General features: G+C 41.8%; 1 protein-coding gene across 1 annotated transcript in view; it reads right to left on the bottom strand.

The window, feature by feature from the left end:
- Nucleotides 1–14379, bottom strand: part of ASAH1 (N-acylsphingosine amidohydrolase 1) — a 30455-nt gene extending 16076 nt beyond the window's left edge. Inside the window, exons 1-2 of the mRNA XM_044455314.1 lie at nt 14237–14379; nt 1617–1663 (exon numbers count right to left, since the gene is read on the bottom strand). Coding sequence (XP_044311249.1) covers nt 1617–1663; nt 14237–14299 — 110 coding nt within the window. The 5' untranslated portion in view covers nt 14300–14379. The remainder of the gene's footprint in view (nt 1–1616; nt 1664–14236) is intronic.
- Nucleotides 14380–20010: the final 5631 nt, after the last annotated feature.

The following is a 20010-nucleotide window of genomic DNA, read 5'->3' as shown; positions in this document are numbered from 1 at the left end:
TTATATATTTTAGCCCAATATTTTTTTGCCTTATCACAAGTCCTCCACATATGATAAAAAGTACCAGGTTTATGTTTGTATTTCCAACATCCATTTGACCTATTTGGAAACATTTTTGCTAGTCTATTTGGAGATAAGTACCATCTATAAAACATTTTATAAAGATTTGCTTTATATGAGGTTGCTGAGGTTACCTTGGTATTTCTTTCCCACAACTTTTGCCATTTCTGTAACTCAATATTATATCCAAAATTTTGTGTCCATGTTATCATAGTTTCCTTAACTTGTTCATCTTCCATGCTCATATTCAAAAGAAAATTATACAGTCTTTTAATCATTTTTCATCTAATTTTAAGATCATTTGGTCAAATGTTGTTAATTCCTTATAAAAAAACTCCCACATTTTATAACCTTTAACATATCTTGATTGCATTTGAACCTTATGCCACCAAGAGGTATCAATACCCTGCTCTTTTAATTCTTGGTTCAGTTTCAATCCTCCATCATTATCCAAAATATCATCATATCTCACAATCATATCAAAATTCAATGCATTTGATATACAAGAGCTTCCATAGGCAAAAGCCATCTTGGCAACTTAGTATACAGCTTTTTCCTTAATTTTTCCCATACCGACATTAATGATTTTCTAGTGGAATGATTTAAGAAACAACTATGTGTCTTATACTTTTCATACCAAATATAAGTGTGCCAACCCATTTGTAAATCATGTCCTTCAAGATAAAGGATTCTCTTAAGGTTATCCATTCTTTTAGCCACATTAAGACAGACGCTTGATAATACAACATCCAGTCAGGAAGGCCAAAGCCCCATTCCCTTTGGCCTCCTGAAGCATTTTTAATTTAATCCTTGGTTTCTTCTTTTGCCATACAAATCTCAAAATTGGGGTGTTTAGATCGTCAATTTTTTTAATCAATTTTTAAGGGAACTGGATTTCTTTCTATTCTTATAGCTCCATCTTCTGGTTTCAACCATCAATATTTCTCTGAAATTAATTAAACCTAGTAATAGTACTATTACTTAAACCTAGTAATAGTATTCCATTGTTTACAGTGTGGGACAAACACCCTATTCTGCACCCTATTTAGAGACTCTTTTTACTATTTTCTGAAGATTATTAAGAGTGCATGTTTAGGCAGAAGCCAGTCTTACAAGCCCCTGTAACCTCCAATTGTTCATGCTTGCTGGGGGATGCTAAGAGCAGAAAAACTTATTTCTGGCTAAACATGCATATGTTTCATGCTAAGGCATTCTATTTTTAGAGGCTAAATACATCTTTCCTAAACCTTTCCAAGGGTCCTCTTTATAATCTGTTATCCTCATTGTTTCTGATTTCCAAGATTGTAATATAGTTTGTTTAAACAATTAACTTAGACACACTAGTACAGCTGAAGTTTAACCAGTGATAAATACTGCCAATTCCCATAAGATTATAGGTTTCTGACAATGAAATGGTAGATGACATTCACCTTGTCTGCAGCAGTGTCATGATCCTGACTCAACATAAATCAGTTCATATTTAACTAGATTTAAAATCCTGCTTTTGCACACCTTTCATTATCAGTTCCTGACTTGTCATTTATTAAGTTACTTACGTTGGTCCCGATGGAGGATATGCTTTTGTTCTGCATTCTTCAGAAAACTGCAAAATAAAACAAAGTCCTTTATTGGACAAATATGTTATGTTGCATGAAAAATGTCTCCAGAGTACTTAATATCTTTTCAGCTTGGTAGACAATAAATTAAGAACACTAAGACCAAGTTTGTAATCTTATGAGCACATCTATCCGGGACTAAGTTCTATGGAACTCAGTGAACCTTATTTAGGACTGGATTGCAAGACTGCAGCATGCCCGGTTTCTCAGTTTACAGGGCCCCTTAATATCCTGCTTTAAAATATATGACACACCACTATGATGGATGGGACATCAGAATTACAATTAAATGGGTAGCTCTGTCAGTGTAGACTTGGAGAATTCTAGTTAATCTGGGCTTCTCCAAACTGGTATTCGCCAGATGTTTTAGACTTCAGTGCCTATTGGTTCAAGACAACATGGCTCATCATCTGGAATTCTAGGAGCTGAAGTCCCAAACTCTTAGAAAGCACTGAGTTTGGGAGCATGGGTATATTTTTAAAAAATACAGATTCATAAACCATGGTTTCATCCTGCCTTGTTTTGAAGTAACCACAGTTTAAACTACCCAAAATTCCAAGTTTGGATATATCTGAGAACTCTGATTAATTTAAAGGCAGAAGCAGATGCTGTCAATCTCTTCCTCTGGCAGTGTCCGAGAGGCAAGAACATAAATTAGAATCTCACTGCTGCTTATTCAGTTAAAGCTAAAACTACATCTTGCATCCAAAGTTACAGGCCACTCTATGACTGGCAACCAGCAAGATAACTAATGTTCTACCCACACAGCCTTAATTAAGCACTGTCAGTGGTACAACTTTCAATGCATTGCTAAAGCACCAATTTAAACATTACATTTATTCAAAGGTAACTCAACAGAAATGTTTATTAGATGGAAATCAAGAAAGACATGGCCTTTTATGCCCACTTCTACTAAGTATATTTAAACATTTTTTGTATTATGCAAGTTAAGAACTGCAAATTTAGTTCACAGCTTTCCACTAATCGAAACAGTTTGTGAGCATGGATTTCCATGATTAAACTGACATATGAGAGAAAATAATAATGAAAATAATATGATAATATTAATAGAACAGTTCCTCAACAGATATTAGCCCTCCTGCCTGTTTCCAGAAACTGTGTATACAGAAAACTCCTACAACCTAACAAAACAAATGAACAGAAATATTAAAGAATAAAAATATATAACAAGCAAGGCACCTTGCTCTGTCTGCAGTGAGATATCATTCTGCAAAATCTTAAAATAGAGACCAACACATGCAAATTGGGATTGCTTTGTACTGAAGCATAAACCCAAACTCCCTTTATGGGACTATGAATGAGTGACATCTATAATTGAGACAGTGTTCAAGAAAGTATTGTTGATGGTCTTGTTCTTCTCTGCTTTGGTCTCAAAATGACTCTTAAGCTGCCTGGTGCAAGGTACACTGGAGTCATCAACCAGCCCACCTTGTGCCTTTATCTCTAAGAGTACAATCTGAAGCCTTGTGCTTCTGACAGGTGGAGCCAAGCAGGGCAGGAGGTGGATAGAGATGCTTTTGCCTTCTCCTTCAATCAAAAATCTTAGCTCACCTGCAGGTAGAGGGTGGGATGAGCAGCAGGGAGGACTTAGGAACCTGCAGCCCCAGGCATCTCTTTCTCCCTTTCCCAGCCAGTGGAATGCCCCCACTTGGACCTCTGTGACATCAGCGGAAATCCCAGCTGCCACAACACAGAAGGGGATCTGATGTCAGATTCCTCCTCCCAAATTCAGACTGGTGAATATGGCCTCAGGAGGGAGAACCCAAAACTACTGTTTGTTCCTGGGACAATCTCACAAGGATTATAGGAGTCTTCTATAAATTAGAAAGGTCTTCTGCCACCTGCTCCTTTATAGTCTTTTTATTCTTCTAGACTTTTTAGTCTTAACACTTCTGTTGGCTTTTACTACTACTTTGGTTTTTACTTTTGTTTCAGCCTAACAGTCTAGAAAAGTAAGATTATATTATGATTAATTTTTAATTAAGATTATTTTATATTATGTCTTGTGTTTTTATATTTTATGGCATTTACAGTTTGCTTTGCAACTCACGCAGAAAGCATAGGCTATTGGGCAGTATAGCAAAGTGCAGATAGACAGGCTGGCTTGGAGATAGCAACCATTTTGCAAAAAGTCAGTTCCACTGTAAGGCATGCTGGCTTCACTGACAGGAGACTTCTCACTTTCATGAAGAAATAGCCCTGCCTCACCAGGGCTAACTTGACAGACTGGCTTCACAACTGTCTCATATAGGAGACAAGCAGCTTACTTTTAATGTGAAGCTTAAGCTCTCAAGTATTCCAGAATGCAGCAAGACAATTTAGAACTTCTCATTTATTTTTAATTTCTGCCTTATTAACACTCAGATTCAATCTCTTGTCTATGATCACACAGCTCTAGGTAAGTGTAGGAGTTTTCATTCAGGCCACAATTAAACTAGACATTTAACTTAAGCCAAATCTTTATAAGAGAGAGAATGCATTTTTGCTTATTTTATTTGTCTGTCTCTTGGCATTCCTTGGGTCTAAGAGAGTATTGAACTTTTGCTTTGCTTAGATACACAATACTGTCTGATGCTAAACAGAGACTTAGTTCAAATAACATGCTATCCCATACTCAAGCGAGTTGAGTGAACCCAGTTGTGCTAATAAGCCATAGCTTTTAACAACAAGCAACTCATGAAGAGAGCCCATGGTTTCTTGTTGGGTTATGAACTGCGGGTTGTTCACCATGGTTTGTTATCTTAACTGGGTTCAGACAACATGATAACCCAGATTTCAACTACAACCCACAGTTCAGTAACAAACCATGCTCAGTCCTGCTGTCTGAAGAAGAGGATGCCAGGGACAGAAAGACACTTCTGTGTAGAGACACAACTGCACAGAATACTACATCAGACAACGCCTCCCAGAACCCTTATCTGCTTTCAGGTAAACAACAAGATGGAATTCTGATGTTAAGACCTAGAGGGAAATCTAGTTATCCTAGCTTTCTTTCCACAAACTCTTAAAATACAATGACAGCATTAAAGTAGAGAGCATTGCCCAAAAGACCCTGAAGCTAGGCACATATAATGAGAACTACAGGATCTCAAAAGCTTTGCTCTACCAGCCAATCTGGAGCATGGAGCCAAAGCTCACAAAGACACATGGTTGCTTTAGGTATGGAAGCTGCTGCCCTGAGCAATACTCTATAATAAAACTGGCACCGTCGCTACTGGTTTTTCGGCGCCAGGTAAAGACCTTTTTATTTAAACATCATTTTAATTGTTAAAACATATGATCTGGCCAGGGCAACTTCTTCTTCCTTCTCTTTCTCCTCCTATATTTTTATTTACTTAATTTATACTGATAATTTTAATCTTATATTTGTAAATCAATGTATTTTTTGTATTTTTGTATTTAATGGTAATTTATTATGTGCTATTGTATTTCAATGTATTTTATCGTGTTGTAAGCCGCCCCGAGGTTTCGGCAAGGGGCGGCATAGAAATGTTATAATAATAATAATAATAATAATAATAATAATAATAATAATAATAATAGGATTTATATCTCCTCAGGGTGCAATTGAGGACCCATGGTGCTCCAATGCAGAGCAAGGAACGGTAACAGTCATCTTCACTGAGAAGAACCTCAGAGGCTGCATTTCATCTAGAGGGCTGCTTTTGGCAGTCTGGATGAAGCGCTGCAGAGTGGGTGGGAGAGTGGCTAAGACGACATTTGGAAGCAGTGCAAGCCACTGGCTCAATCTTTCCCCCCACCCCCAGCACGCCCTTTTCTTCCTCTCCAAGGTGACTTTCTTACCCTGGAGAGGCAGCTGGTGTGGTTCCCTCCATGCCGAATGAAAGGGCTCCATGTTTGGAGACCCAGTCCAAGGTCACAGGACCTCAGACCTATGACTCCAAATAATGTTATGTCTCCCACAACAACATTGGGTGGTCAAAGGATCATGCCTTCAGTGAGTCAGTTCCCTTCCCCGCTGAATGAGTCACAGTCATAATGTAGTATAGTGAACTTCCCTGTCCACAGTCTAAATCAACAGCATTTGGTTGCTGAAATGGGGAAACTATTCTGGGATGGCTGTCATGGTGGTGCGGAAATCACCAGCAGTTCACCTTGTATAATCCACAGGTAACCATTGTTGTTATGTGTTGTCCATTCCTTTCCGAATTATAGCTATCCTATGAATGAAAGCCCTCCAAAATGTGCCATTCATGACAGTCCTGCTCAGCTCTTGTAAACTCAAAGTTGTGGCCTCCTTTATGCCATCATTCCATCTATTTTGTCTTCCTTTTCTTCTTCTGCCTTCAACCTGCCCTAGCATGATCTCTTGTCCAGTGAGAGTCTTGTCTTCTCACGATGTGTCCAAAGTATGAGAGCATCAGTTTTATCATTTTTGCTTCTAGGGAAAGCTCCAGTTTGATTGATTTAGGATCCACTCATTCATCTTTCCATTGGTCCAGGATCTTTGCAAAGCTCTCCTCCAGCACCATGTTTGTAACCATTTTCTACCAGTCCAGCCGTACACTATGCAGCAGTTGTTTAGCACTTGAATTTTCACTATGGAGTCACAAGACATGGCGGGACCTCAAGGTGGAAGCTGGACACTCGGAAGAGTGGTAGTGAAAGGACCCATGAGACACTGAGAAGCCATACTGCTTACCTCTTGGGGAAAGCAATCTAGCTGATCTGTTGACCAGAGAAAACAGCTGCAGGTAACATGCTTATTCACACCTGCCACCCTGATAGAAAGAACTCTGTTCCAGTCATCCTTGAAATACACAGCTCTGTTAGGAAGCAGAGGAACCAGAGCTGCAGGATTTGGAGAGTGCTTAAAGACAAGGAGGCCCTTCCTGCCACATCAAATGATGCCGCTATGATTATAGCCCCCTTCAAGCATGCATTTCAAGAAGGGATTCGTGCACAGGATGAGGTTTCTCCACTACCCATGTGCTTATATAGTGTTTTGAAGCATATTTGCTTTGTGCACTACAGAGACTACTTGTGTTACAAGATATGTAAACTTCAAGCAAAGTTTGCAGATTAAGCAAACCTCAAGAAGTGGTACTTGCATGCCCTTACTTTCTCTTCCCATGCACTTCCTTTCGGATTACATTCATTAGCTTGCAAGCCTGAGGACAAGTACTGTCACACCTTTAACAACTGTTATATTAAATATTCCCATTATTTCCCTCAATTAATAAAGCATCACTGTTCTGTCTCAGGAATAAAGAGGGCTCTCTGGGCAAAGTCACACATCGTGCTAACCAACTTGGCAGTATGTCTCAGTGGGCTTGTTCGGTATGAAACAGTGAATGCTGAGCCAGACCCCTACCTTCCCCCTTCCTCAGTCCTTCCAGAGGTAGCCCAGGGGAGACTATGGGAACACTGATTTATGTCCTCCCTCCCTCCCACAATTGTAAGCTGTTTCAGGTTCACCTTGGTTTTTTGCTCTTTAAACTGTTTTCCATTCCAGATTGCAAAATCCCCATTTGATAACTACAAGCAGTTCCTTCGAAGCAGCCCCAGCCACACCTTGGAATGGCTGCCAATGGTTGCCAAACTTTTGTTTTACTTGCATAAAAAGTGCTTAAAAATAGGTACAGTTGCATGACTACAAACCCTGACACTTGTCCAAATGTGGAGATCTGAAGGGTCACCTAGCAGGGGTTGGAGGTGCCTAGTGCTGAGGTGCACTATATATATACACACAGTAGAGCTGACAAATAGATTTAAGGAATTAGATCTGATAGACAGAGTGCCTGAAGAACTATGGACAGAGGTTTGCAACATTGTACAAGAGGTAGCAACTAAACACATCCCAAAGAAAAAGAAATGCAAGAAAGCAAAATGAGGAAGCTTTACAAATAGCTGAGGAAAGAAGGGAAGCAAAAGGCAAGGGAGAAAAGGAAAGATACACTCAATTGAATGCAGAATTCCAGAGAATAGCTAGAAAAGAGAAGAATACCTCTTAAATGAACAGTGCGAAGAAATAGAAGAAAACAATAGAATAGGGAGCACCAGAGATCTCTTCAAGAAAATTGGAGATATGAAGGGAACGTTTCATGCAAAGATGGGCATGATAAAGGACCAAAATGGCAGGGACCTAACAGAGGCAAAAGAGATTAAGAAGAGGCGGCAAGATTACACAGAGGAACTATACAAGAAAGAGCTTAACACGCCTGATAACCACGATGGGGTGGTCACTGACCTTGAGCCAGACATCCTGGAATGTGAAGTCAAATGGGCCTTAGGAAGTCTGAGCAACAACAAAGCTAGTGGAGGCAACAGTATTCCAGCTGAGCTATTCAAAATCTTAATAGACGATGCAGTAAAAGTGCTACACTCAATATGCCAACAAATTTGGAAAACTCAACAGTGGCCACAGGATTGGAAAAGGTCAGTTTACATTCCCATCCCAAAGAAGGGAAATGCCAAAGAATGTTCAAACTACCGCACCATTGCACTCATTTCACATGCTAGCAAAGTGATGCTCAAAATCCTACAAGCTAGGCTCCAGCAGTATGTGGACCGAGAACTATTAGAAGTACAGGCAGGATTTCGAAGAGGGAGAGGAACTAGAGATCAAATTGCCAACATACGCTGGATCTTGGAGAAAGCTAGGGAGTTCCAGAAAAATGTCTACTTCTGCTTCATTGACTATGCTAAAGCCTTTGATTGTGTGGATCACAACCAATTGTGGCAAGTTCTTAAAGAGATGGAAGTACCAGACCATCTTATTTGTCTCTTGAGAAACCTATATGCGAGTCAAGAAGCAACAGTGAGAACTGGGCACAGAACCACTGATTGGTTCAAAATTGAGAAAGGAGTTTGGCAAGGCTGTATACTGTCGCCCTGCCCATTTAACTTATATGCAGAGCACATCATGAGAAAGGCAGGCCTAGATGAATCACCAGTTGGAATTAAGATTGCTGGAAGAACTATCAACAACCTCAGATATGCAGATGATACCACTCTCATGGCAGACAGTGAAGGGGGACTAAAGAGCCTCTTGATGCGGGCGAAGGAAGAGAGTGCAAAAGTTGGCTTGAAACTCAACATTAAGAAAACTAAGATCATGACATCCGGTCCTCTCACTTCGTGGCAAATAGACAGGGAAGAAATTGAGGTAGTGACAGATTTTATTTTCCTGGGCTCCAAGATCACCGCAGATGGGACTGCAGCCAAGAAATTAAAAGACGCTTGCTCCTGGGGAGGAAAGCTATGGCAAATCTAGATAGCATACTAAAAAGCAGAGACATCACCCTGCCAACAAAAGTGCGTATAGTCAAGGCTATGGTTTTCCCAGTTGCAATGTATGGCTGAGAAAGTTGGACCATAAGGAAGGCTGAGGGCTGAAGAATTGAGGCCTTTGAATTGTGGTGCTGGTGGAGACTCCTGCGAGTCCCTTGGACCACAAGGCAATCAAACTGGTCAGTCCTAGAGGAGATCAACCCTGACTACTCTTTAGAAGGCCAGATCCTGAAGATGAAACTCAAATACTTTGGCCACCTAATGAGAAGGAAGGACTCCCTGGAGAAGAGCCTAATGCTGGGAACAATAGATGGCAAAAGAAGAAGGGGACAGCAGAGAATGAGGTGTTTAGATGGAGTCACTGAAGCAGTTGGTGTGAGTTTGAGTGGACTCCAGGGGATGGTGGAGGACAGGAAAGCCTGGAGGAATGTTGTCCATGGGTTGGACATGACTTTGCGACTAACAACAACAAGTGCCTGCCGAGGTGCAGCAGGTCCAATCCTGAACACTGCTAAGCAGAGCCTCTGAATGGATTTGCTTCCCCTTTGGGTATACTTCACAGTGAATAACAAAAGAGCTTGCACGGAAAGGAATGTAAATCCCAGGACACTCCCATTTGCTGTACAAAGCTCTCTTGCCTCTTTGATTTCTTTTGGTAGCTCCCCTTCTGACAGCTGCCAAGGATAACTAAAGGTGGTACTGCAGAGAAATCACAGAGCATCTTCTGGAAAATGCCTCTTGGCAACAGGCACTTTCCCAAGACATTGCTCCAGCTGAGACTTCACATTCCCATAGTTGCACAACTGCACTCAGTATAATTTATGATAAGGGTTTCACAGCCATCAACGGCCCCTCCCGGGTGCCATGGGAACACTTTGAAGGGACTGTCCATAGGGATCATGAAAGCTGACTTGACAGCAGCATTTGAAGAAAAAGGTTTGCAGACAACGGGGGTGGGTGGGGAGGGGGAATACGACAGTGAGGCTGCAACTGCACTGGGGAGAGGAGAAAGCAAGTGACAGCTACCCCCAAGTGCTGCCTGGGTACACTTGGCAAAAGCAGCAAAGGGTTTCTGCTGTACTTCAGAAGTGAGCCAGAAACTGATCCCAGGTTCAGATGTTGCTACATCGTATCATGCCCTACAGCAACCACTAGAACAACCTATGAGTTGTCAAGATGGCTGCTTGCTCTCAAATAAGCCATCCTGGCTGAATCAGGCTGGGTTTGCATGACATCACTACCGCACACACACAGAAGAATCCACTAAGGCATAAGAGACATACTTTATTCATTTCTGTCCGTGCCATGGCCAGTCAGCTAGCCATGTGTACCCCAGGAGTAGGAGAAGAGTAAAACAGCAGACTCCACCCATGTTCTACAGCAACTGGTACACAAAGGCAGACCACCCCTCATCCTGGAAGTAGCATACAGTCATCAGGACTAGTAGCCATTTATAGCCTTCTTCTTCATAAATTAGTCCAACCCCTTTTTAAAGGCAGCCAAACTGGTGGCAATTAGTACACCTTGTGCCTCCCCTTACTCACTTTTTCCTGAATTTTGTCACATGGAACACAACAATAGTTCTCTGTATCCATTCATGTTAGCTAGTACTGTAGAGTTTCCATGTTTGATGTAATTATTCAACATGAACGCCCCCCCCCCCCAAAATATCTACTTGTGCAATACTTTTAAAAGAAGGACAACTAATTTTGCTGCTATTTAATGAAATCAGGCCTAGAAGCTTTCATGCACATTAATCCATTTAATTGTTTTGGAACCACTGAGTCCCCCCCCCCCCGCCCACACACAAAGTCTTTCCTTACATTTTTGGCTCTTCAAAGCATCAAGTTAATTTGCAAGCAGCTATAAAAACAGGAAGACACAATCACCTGATGAGCAGCAGGCAATGCAATATTGAAACTGTGTCAAAAGACACCAGCTGCAAGAAAATAAGGGTGAGATGCCATCGAGATGTGGTTACTGAGCACAGGCACTACTGCATATGTTGGGAGGGTAAAGAATGCCACAGAAGACATTGCAGCAGCTTAAAAGACTTATTATTATTATTATTATTATTATTATTATTATTGTTATTATTATTATTAGAACATTTCTATGCCGCCCCTTGCCGAAGCCTCTTAGGGTCATATCTTAGGGTCACTAGGGCTCCTTCCTTTCAGCCACTTACTTTTGCACAGATGTTACATTAAAGACTTGGCCTGCTGGCATGCACACTTAGAACAAAGTTCCTTGGGTGGTGCATGACTCAATTATATCCATTGGATATGAATGCATCTCAGCACACCACCCCATGGTTCCCAGTTCATGACAACTGGGAACCTGCAGTTACTGTCTTTGGAACATGCCTGAACACAAAGCCAAAGCCTGCAAAATAGCTAGCATCAGACTTTAATAGTTAATTGGAGAATGACTAATTAATTGAAGATTTGCTAGCTTGTCTGCTCCTACAAAGGGAAAAATCAAAGAGACTGCGTGCATGGCCACAAGGTTCATTCATATTTCTGCCTATTAAAGACATAATTGTCTGAACAACTTGGACCTCTGTGGATCATTAAACCAATGGAAGTTTAATTCCCTTGCTCTCTAACCATGGATGAGCTTGAACTTGATAGCTCAATAGACATGGGATTGGCAGGGTTTGGACCAATGTCCCCGGGGAAAGAGGAGATAGTTCTTTCTGAGAAAAAGCAAGAGGCTTGCTTTATCTTGAGATCAGCCAGTTTTGTAATAAAGCAGGAGGACAGTTTAAAATGTGGCACACTAAAAAAATCCAAACAAAAAACAGAAAAGGCAAGCAAAATAGAAGGGAAAGGGGGGCTCCTTTGACATTGGAAATGGAAGTATAACCAGGCAGTTTATTAGAACACTTTGCTCTAAGTTGCTTATTGAGCAAATCCGAACCCCTGTGTTGTCACCGTTGCTCTGTCTGGATGAAAAGCTAATTTAGATAGGATTATCAACACAAACTGCAGCACTCACTACTTTGCAAACTAATTGGTTTCCTAGGTCACAGGACCTCACAAAAGCAAAGCTAGGCTCCTCAGGACTTGAACTGAATGTCTTAATCAAATATGTTCCTTAAACAAGGTAAGAAAAAAAGGATCCTTTGTTCCAGCCTTCTCCAACCTGGTGTCCTCCAGATATTTGGATAAGATAGCATCTCTGACTATAGATCATACTGTGATCTTTAGTCTAATACATCTGGAGGACACAAGTTTTGGGAAGGCTGGAATATCCAGGGAGAATAAGAGCGGAATAAAACAAGGAAACCTAAGATGTTAAAGTACATGTATTTGGTTTAATTCAGATTTGGGTACATACAACTGGGTTGGTAGGAGCAGACAACCCACCCCTTCCTCCTCACTCCTGGAAGACCTTACACAGGAGGTTTGGGGGAATCTGCTGAATAAAGCAGGTTGCACTTATAAATTCTTAAATGCTGGTGAAGATTATACTCCAAACAACTCTTCAATGTTTTGTGAGATATTGTGTCTAAAATTAGGTTCTTAAATCCATTTAATCACAACTAAACCATTTAGTCATGAGCACTTGTTACCTGGGTAACTCTGCATACTGAGAACAAAGAGAGATTAAAGCACCAGAGCAGCTTAACATCACCTGCCAGTGCTTATAAAAACCAGACCAAGGATATTTATACAAGAGTCCAAGAATGCTTTCAAAGCACTGGTATGGCACTTCAGAATATTGTTAAGACAGAAGAATAAATGGATGGGAGGCATTTTAAAAATCAAACACAGATTTTCATCCCTCTAGACCAAGGATGGGTCTCCTTCCAGCATACAACTCCCATTATCCTTCATCTCTGGGTAGAGCTTATGGGAGTTAACAGCCAAAACATCTGTTAGACTACCAGTCAGCAAACCCTGCTTTAGATTCAGTTGACGTGTACAGACATTTCTGAATTTTAAGAAAACTATTGGATAGTCCTCACTGCACAGCTTTCAAAGCCCTTGAGGTATTCAGATTTTCCTCCTCTACCAGGTGTAGCCCAAGTATATGATTAAGGGCTAATGTACATAACTGATTTTGGATGGTATTTGCAAGTCAATTATATGCTTTCTTCCAGTGAACTTCATTGAAGACTGCTTTGGAGTGTGGCCTGATTCCACTTTTCTACAACACTCCAGTGGAATTAAAAAATAATAATAATGAAATGATCCAGTAAAATCTGCTGCTCCTCCAGCTAGCCATCTGCTAGACCATAGGACAGACCATGGTCTGAACAGGGTCAAGACAGTTCCCCATCTAATGCTATCCACAGGTAGCACAAATGTAATGCAACTGGAAAACGATTAAATTTCTTTTGAGGGATAGTAGGCAAGTACCAGCCCATCTACCTGACTCTCCATCTAAAGCTTGAGCAGAACTCCTCATCCCAGGCATCTGCCTGACCACTTGGGGCATTATATTCTAAGTTCAATTTATGCCACAGCATATCATCACTGCCCACCATGACCACTGAACCTTCATGAATGTACATACAGTACAATGGCATAAGCATCTGCAGAATGCAGCAGCCTTACCACAAGTGATGAATTCCTGGACAACGGGTGTGGGGGAAGGGCTCAAGTTGTTTTATCGAGCCCCTTTGACCTAACAACCCTTCCCCTTCAATAGAAACACACTCTGCACCAGCTCAGGAATACGCCTTTAAAAATATACCTGTGTGGGTTACAAGGCTTAGTCTCATTTATCATATTAACCCAAAGAGCTCTCGTTTGCCTTTTAAAAAGTATCTGTGTGGGTTGCAGGACTTAATCCTTCTTTATTATACATGCCGCCCTACAGCCCAAAGGACTCTCTGGGTGGCTTACAATAAAAGTTTGAGCAAACAATAAGACAATAACATAAAGCAATAAAATCAACAGTAAAAGAAAATACTTGCACTGAAAATAGCTGGCTAGGCTTGGCCTTTCTCTACACAGGGTCAATCTTACCCTTTCTTATTATTATATTAACATTTTGAAGATTCTCATTACCGAGACTCGACGCGGCTTATAGCATTAAAATTGTATACAACTAAAATATTAATAGAAATAAATAACGATGTGTACCAGCCCTGGCGCTTCTCTGCGTAGAAACTAAACTCTGTCGGGGGTGGGGGGGCATGGGTAACGGACAATTCCCCAACTTGGTGCCCTCCAGATTTTGCTGGACTACACTCCCAGCACCCCAGCGGCAGAGGTGGCTGCCGTTACGGAAGTAGGACTCGCCCTTCTACGCTTCGGCTCCGCGGAACTCACCGGGTCCTTGGCCAGCACGACCACCAGCAGCGTGGCCGCGGCAGCAAGCACGGGCACACGCATCGTTCCTGCCTCCGCCGCTCCGATCTCCCCCGGTCGTCAAAACTTCGCTTCAAGGCTCTGAAAGCAGGAAGCCGCTGCTGATATCATATGACTCCGCTCCCGCCACGTGACACGCCTCTGGGAATCTACCAGTAACAGTTGAGGGGGCAGCGAAAGTTTGTGAAGTGCTCCTGTAAGGGAGGTACCATTCGGAACGGGACGAGGGGTGGAGGAGGAAGGCAGTGGTTCTCTCCTCTTCTTTTCTGCGGCCCTCATTTTGGAGCAGCCCCGTTTTCTCAGCCTTCCTGGGAAGTTGAGGAAGAAAATTGAGATGAAAAGGACCCCTTGGAGAACATGTTTTTATTGTATGCCCTTCTATTCCGCTGTTCCGTGTCCAGCCGACCTATAAGGAATCTTAAAACCTGTTGACCTGAGCGTAAGCATTGAATTCAGTGGGGCTTACTTCTGGGTAGACAATTATTCCACTTAGGAAACTAGGCCAGTATCAGTAACACCTATTTTAACAAACAAACAGATGCATTCAAATTGTACAAATTACAGCCAAGTATAGGGAAGGTAATTTTATTCTTAAGGTTGCCTTCCAGGCTCTAGCAAGAAGTATGAGTAACCTAGAGAGATTATGCCAATTTTCAAAGTATGTAACAAAAGAAGAGACAGATTGGTTGCTGAACTGTTAAGCAGAACAAGAATATAGAGAAAGCAGAAAAAGAGTAATTTTAAAATCATGGGTATCTTCTTCCTTGTCTAGATGCCACAATTACTATATGGAAATGGTCCTTATGTGGCAGTTCCCCTACTATTTTGTCTGACTTTTACAAGTTACTTTTGTCTGGCTAGTTCCAAAACATCTTCCATACCCTGAATTAAACTGGATAATGTCATTGGAAAAGTCCAGCCATCAGCAGGTGCCTTTGTAAAATAATGTTGCACGTGAGTGACAGCCAGAAATTAAACTGTGGCATCTGGATTAATGATGAGGGTAAGAGACAGAGAATTGGCTGGCAGTACATGAATTGGGTTATTTTGAAAAGATGTGGTTAAGAAATGTGGCTATGTGACCTGCCTCACAATGGAAGGCTGGCAGTGGTAAATTGGAGACACTAATTATTGGCCTTTTGCCTGCAATTTCTTTTGGTTGTGTGGGATCATTCTAGTGAACCCTTCTGGGCTCAGTGCCATAATGATGCATAGTTTGATCCCATAGCTTATTGACCTCAACACTGAATTGTCAAACTCAATTATTGAGTTGACAAACCTGATTGCCCATCCTTTCATTTTGCTTTAATTACTGATGTTTTGCTAATTGGGCCCAGCTTTTGATCTGTTGTTTTTCATTAGATCTCTGCTTAGAGACCAGAGTAAGTGCATTTATTCCTTGTTTTGTTCCTTGTACTTCATTAGAGTTGTCTCAAAATTAAAACGCTGCATTCAGGGATTTACCTTAATTCATAGGCTACAATGACCCACACCGGGGCAAAGAGGCAGAATCAAACCTAATCTCTCTTGCTTGCTCTCCACACTTTGTCTCCCTTACTAGAAAGCAAAGCAAAGTGGCTGGCAGCAACAGTGTGCCAATCCAGGCAGCTTCCCATGACTTAACATGCAAGGGTGTTTCTTAATGAGGCTGTCATATTGTCTGAACCTGGTCATAGTATTTCAGCATGGTATATTTGCTTTTGAGTAATCACAAACAAAAACAGTCTGTTCTATGGTTTCTCAGTACCACAGTCACTTGTTGCATCGACACAATAATCGACTTTGGGGCAGGAGCAGGTGATCAGCTGGTCAGTGCTGGGAGTAGCACTGGCCATTTAATTCTCTGCTGCTTCCACATGAGCAGAGAGGTGAAAATCTGGCTGGCTGTGGGCTGCTGCAGATTCTTTCTTTTCTGCCCTGTTGAAACTCCTTGCACACACGAGCCATCTACCGGCAGGGGCGAGACCATGCTGCCGAAAGCAGCATTGCCACATAGTTGATCCTGCTTCTGCCATGTCTGCAAGTGCCAGAGCAAAGCTTCTCATGGTGGCACCAGCAGTGTCCCCGCTCTTGCCCTTCTTGTGTGAGAAGCAGGTTGAGAAGCAGCTGGCTAGAGGGTGGTGCCCAGTTGGGACTATGTGCTGCAGCTGATTCCCTCACTGGGACCATCAAACACCTCAATTACGTCTCCCTTTACTCTCCTTCTTTCTAAGCTGAACAGACTCAGTTGTTAAAGCCACTCCTCATAGGGGATCTGCTTCAACCCCCTGATCATTTTTGTTACCCTTCTCTGCACTTTTCCCAACTCAGTAATGTCCTTTTTTAGGTATGGTGACCAGAATTGAACACAATATTGCAAGTGGGGTCGCATCAAAGATTTGTATAAGGAAAGTAGGGTTTTGGCAGTTCTATTTTCTATTCAGTTCCCAATTATGCCTTGCATGGAGTTTTTTCCTTTGCTTCTTCACTGCAGCTGTGAACTGGGCCAACATTTTCACTTGGCCTGGCCTGGCATTTATATATAAAATTCATACCTTTCCTTTCAGCCAAAACTGGCCCTTCTGGCAACTACAGTAATAAAAATGGTACAGGAAAATCATATGCATAGCTTATGTAAAAATGGATAATATGCACATACTGTGAATGCATGGACAGTTTGTCTGCCCCTGCTCAATTTCCCCAAGAGAGCAAGGGCAGGCTTTGTTCAAACAATGAATCGCTTTGACTTCTTGATGGCTTGCAGGAAGGCATGGAATACCAGCAGGGCTTGAGATAAAGCAAGGATTGCATGAAGGGGCTGGTTGTATCCATTGACACAAATGCATGTGACTTCTGCTTCATGGCTACTGTTATTTGTGTGGAGACAGCAAGTCAAAAAAGTGCTTGTGTAGGTGGCTGTCGTTGTGTGTGCAGCGCCCCATGTGGAGTGTTGCATCACACAACTGACAGTTTTATGGGATCCTTCTACCACAAGGGCTGCACAGCCCCCTCCAGACTATCTCACAGGGTGCGATAACAACATAAACTAGATAGGTCTATTACAGTTCTTCAAAGTGATTTTCCAACTTTGTAAGCCATTCAAAGTAGCATAGCAACCATTCCCAGTCATATATGCAGTTTCGATCAACTTAAGACAGACGGGGGCTTTTCTAAATATTTCATTTGCATCGGATTTATATTTGCATAAAGTCACATGAGACTCAGCCAAGACACTGCAGGGAATGTGATGAGAATTCCATTATTTATTACATGTCTCATCAATTTGCCCTATGCTGATTTTAAGCCTTGATCATCTTAAAAATCTAAAGGTGTAATTACAAGATATTAGCATACTGTTGCTAAATTATCCCCATCAAGCAGTACTCTGATGAGGGAACTGGTGCAAAGGTGAGAAGTGGACATTGCCTACAGTGATGATTGGGTGAAGAGCAATCACTATGAATGGGAAGTAACCAACTTCTTTACAGAGATAAAAGCAGACTTGCACGATACTTTAGAATAAGCAGGGGCCGGATGGTACAGGTTTAAAATCTGCAAGTACAGTCCTCTCCGTGCTTACGCAAGACTTAGGTCCTGCAGAATTCCATGGGACTTACTCTGAGGTGGGTGCAAATAAGCTGTCTGCCTGAAAGTCTGAGTCTCACTGGAAACCTTGCTTGCAAACTTTGAACACGTAATGCAAAGGCTAGTGAGGATTTCCTTGACCAGGCTTACAGAGAGATTTAAAAATCCATTGGCCCCTAGACTCTAAATTAGTCATCTGTGGCATAATACAGCCTTGAATTAAAAAGAGAGAATTAGCTGTTTTCCAGTGCAATCTAAAGAGGAACTCAGAGGATTATGGGCATTCTGAAGAAGCATGGATGGGAAATTTGCCTGCTCTCCTGCCCTGCAAAGCAGCAAGACAGCTGAGTTTAGCTGTCTCACTGCTATGTTCTGCAGCAAGTGGGAAGGAGTCTGAGCTGCTGCCAGGATGTGGTATATCTTGGCAGCCCCAACTTCCTCCCCTGCCTGTCCCCAACCCCCTAAATGCTCCCTAAATCTCTGAGAATGGTTCTTTTGCTCCAGTTGCAGGGTGGGAGGGGGTGGGGGGCACTGCAAGTGGGAAGTCCCAACTCAGCTGTCAAGAGCTAGGACCCTGAAAAATCATATGGCCGACTAGGAGCTGTCTAGGGACCACAGGATTGTGCTGGTATTTGCCAGATAATCAGGAAGGGATGCTTACTGGCACCTGTGCCAGGGATGTGGCTGCTGATAAGCCTCTTCACCACCACTGTATTTCTTTTGTCTTGCTGAAACAAGTGCCCAGCTCTGCTGCATATGCTGCCTTCCCTGGTGGAGATCTTGTGGGCCTTATACAGAATGCATTCTATTTCTTCTAGCCTACATTCGTGATCCTGCTTGGTTTCAACCTGCTGGATTAGGTTATTTTATGTGAATTATTTCCATATGGTTGCTTTAGCTCTGCTGAGATTTATTACTGTTATTCTGCCTTATCATCAAGGCAGAATTGTATTTATATCTTGTCCTCCTGTAAAGAACCCAAGGTGGCTTACCCAGTCTTCCTCCGCTCTATTTTATCTTCGCAGTCTTCAGGCATGTGCTGTTATATGCCTTAGGTCTACTGGATTTGTTTTGTTTTTCTTTGTTCCTCTATTTCAGTGTCAAGGCTCTAGTGGTAAAATGCGGTTTCAGAGCAGGAAACTATTTCTGACAGGCCTTGAAGGAAATAGGACAAGGCACACTTGTAGTATGAATAAGGTTGCCCTGGTTCCTTTTGAAGAGCAAAATTCTCTAGTCGTAACAATGAATATTTTAGAACCTTAATTAAACCAATCATTTCATTGGGTGGTTAAGGGCAACATAAAATTTAGGTTTCTTCAAATGGATGTGTAGCCCAGACAGGAATAAAATCCTGTCTCGATCATTAAGGGAGGAGATGCATGCTTTGTGCACTATAAAAGGAAGCCCTTTTCATCAGACTGACCACGGGCAAATACTTTTTTGTTTTTTAGGACTATTACAAATCAGTGGTGTTTCATTTTCTGGCTATTAACATTCAGATCTTATTACAGGGCATTGGGATACCATAGCCAGTGTCTCTCATCTTGTATGAAATGATGCATCATTCTTCTGCTTTTTCTTTTTTCAAATTGCCAAGTGCAGCTCAGCTATTTAACCCATTTCACAAATTAGCCTTGGAACAAAAGTTTGAACATAAGACCTATGGAGGAATTGGGAACTGTGAAGATAAGAAACTGTGCTTCAGCACTTGCAGTATAAACTGTAAGAACTACTTAAGTCATGCATGACTTTCATTATCATCAGACTGGTTTTAATCAGCATATTTGATCAGGTACTGGATGTCAAAACCTGGATAAGCTGTAACCCACCCTACTTGCAAAAGAACATGAATACAAGTTTATGCAATGGTTCTGTTGACACACACATTAGACAGGTTTATACATCACAACCAAAATGGGTGGTTGCCACGATGGTTTTGATTGGATGGGTTCTGTTCCCACCTAATCCTACCTCCCCGCACCCAAGGACCATCACTTCTTCTCTATTTAGGTGGCCTGTTCACAGTTGATCTGATAAATTTTCCCCTTCCTTCAGAAACTTTCTTTTCTCCCCCACTCCATTCCTGATCGATATCCTTTACTTAGTCTGTTCCTATTGAAAACAGTAAGCAACCTCTCACTTTTCCCACTTTTGCCCAGCTGTGAGTTCAA

Source organism: Varanus komodoensis, unplaced genomic scaffold (assembly GCF_004798865.1).
Source record: "Varanus komodoensis strain SLA01 unplaced genomic scaffold, ASM479886v1 scaffold8, whole genome shotgun sequence".
Taxonomy (NCBI): domain Eukaryota; kingdom Metazoa; phylum Chordata; class Lepidosauria; order Squamata; family Varanidae; genus Varanus; species Varanus komodoensis.
This window is presented reverse-complemented; position numbering and strand designations above follow the sequence as displayed.